General features: G+C 62.0%; 1 protein-coding gene across 1 annotated transcript; it reads left to right on the top strand.

Moving 5' to 3' along the window:
• Positions 1–3: 3 nt before the first annotated feature.
• Positions 4–447, top strand: LOC121344638 (laminin subunit beta-1-like; the record flags this gene model as incomplete). The annotated part of the gene is made up of 3 exons (XM_041420789.1): positions 4–168; positions 246–309; positions 384–447. Coding segments are annotated over 3 exons (293 nt in total), but the record flags the coding sequence as incomplete, so codon positions are not given.
• Between the last annotated feature and the right edge of the window lie 13 nt (positions 448–460).

Raw genomic sequence — 460 nt, 5'->3', positions numbered from 1 at the left:
CTGGTGGAGCGCTCAGCTGACTTTGGGAACACATGGAAAGTGTACCGCTACTTCGCCTACAACTGCTCCAAGCTCTTCCCTGGAATCCCCAGCCACGCCCTGGGGCTTGTGGATGAGGTGCTGTGTGACCAGCGCTACTCTGAGATCGAGCCGTCCAGCCATGGGGAGGTGCGTGGGGATGGGGTGCTGCAGAGCTGGCCAGGGGCCTGGGTGGAATGGGATCACCCATTCCTTCCTTCTCACAGGTCATCTTCAAGGTGCTGGACCCCTCCATCCCCGTAGCAGATCCCTACAGCCCAGCCATACAGGGTATGTTGCCGGGGGTGTGGGGGATGCAGGGCTGGCTGGCGTCAGGGCAGGTGCTAACACGGACACGCCTGCAGACCTGCTTCGTGTCACCAACCTGCGGGTGAACCTCACCAAGCTGCACACGCTGGGGGACAACCTGCTGGACTCACGG

Source organism: Onychostruthus taczanowskii, unplaced genomic scaffold, assembly GCF_017590055.1.
Source record: "Onychostruthus taczanowskii isolate IOZ18803 unplaced genomic scaffold, ASM1759005v1 scaffold6523, whole genome shotgun sequence".
Classification (NCBI taxonomy): Eukaryota; Metazoa; Chordata; class Aves; order Passeriformes; family Passeridae; genus Onychostruthus; species Onychostruthus taczanowskii.
This window is presented reverse-complemented; position numbering and strand designations above follow the sequence as displayed.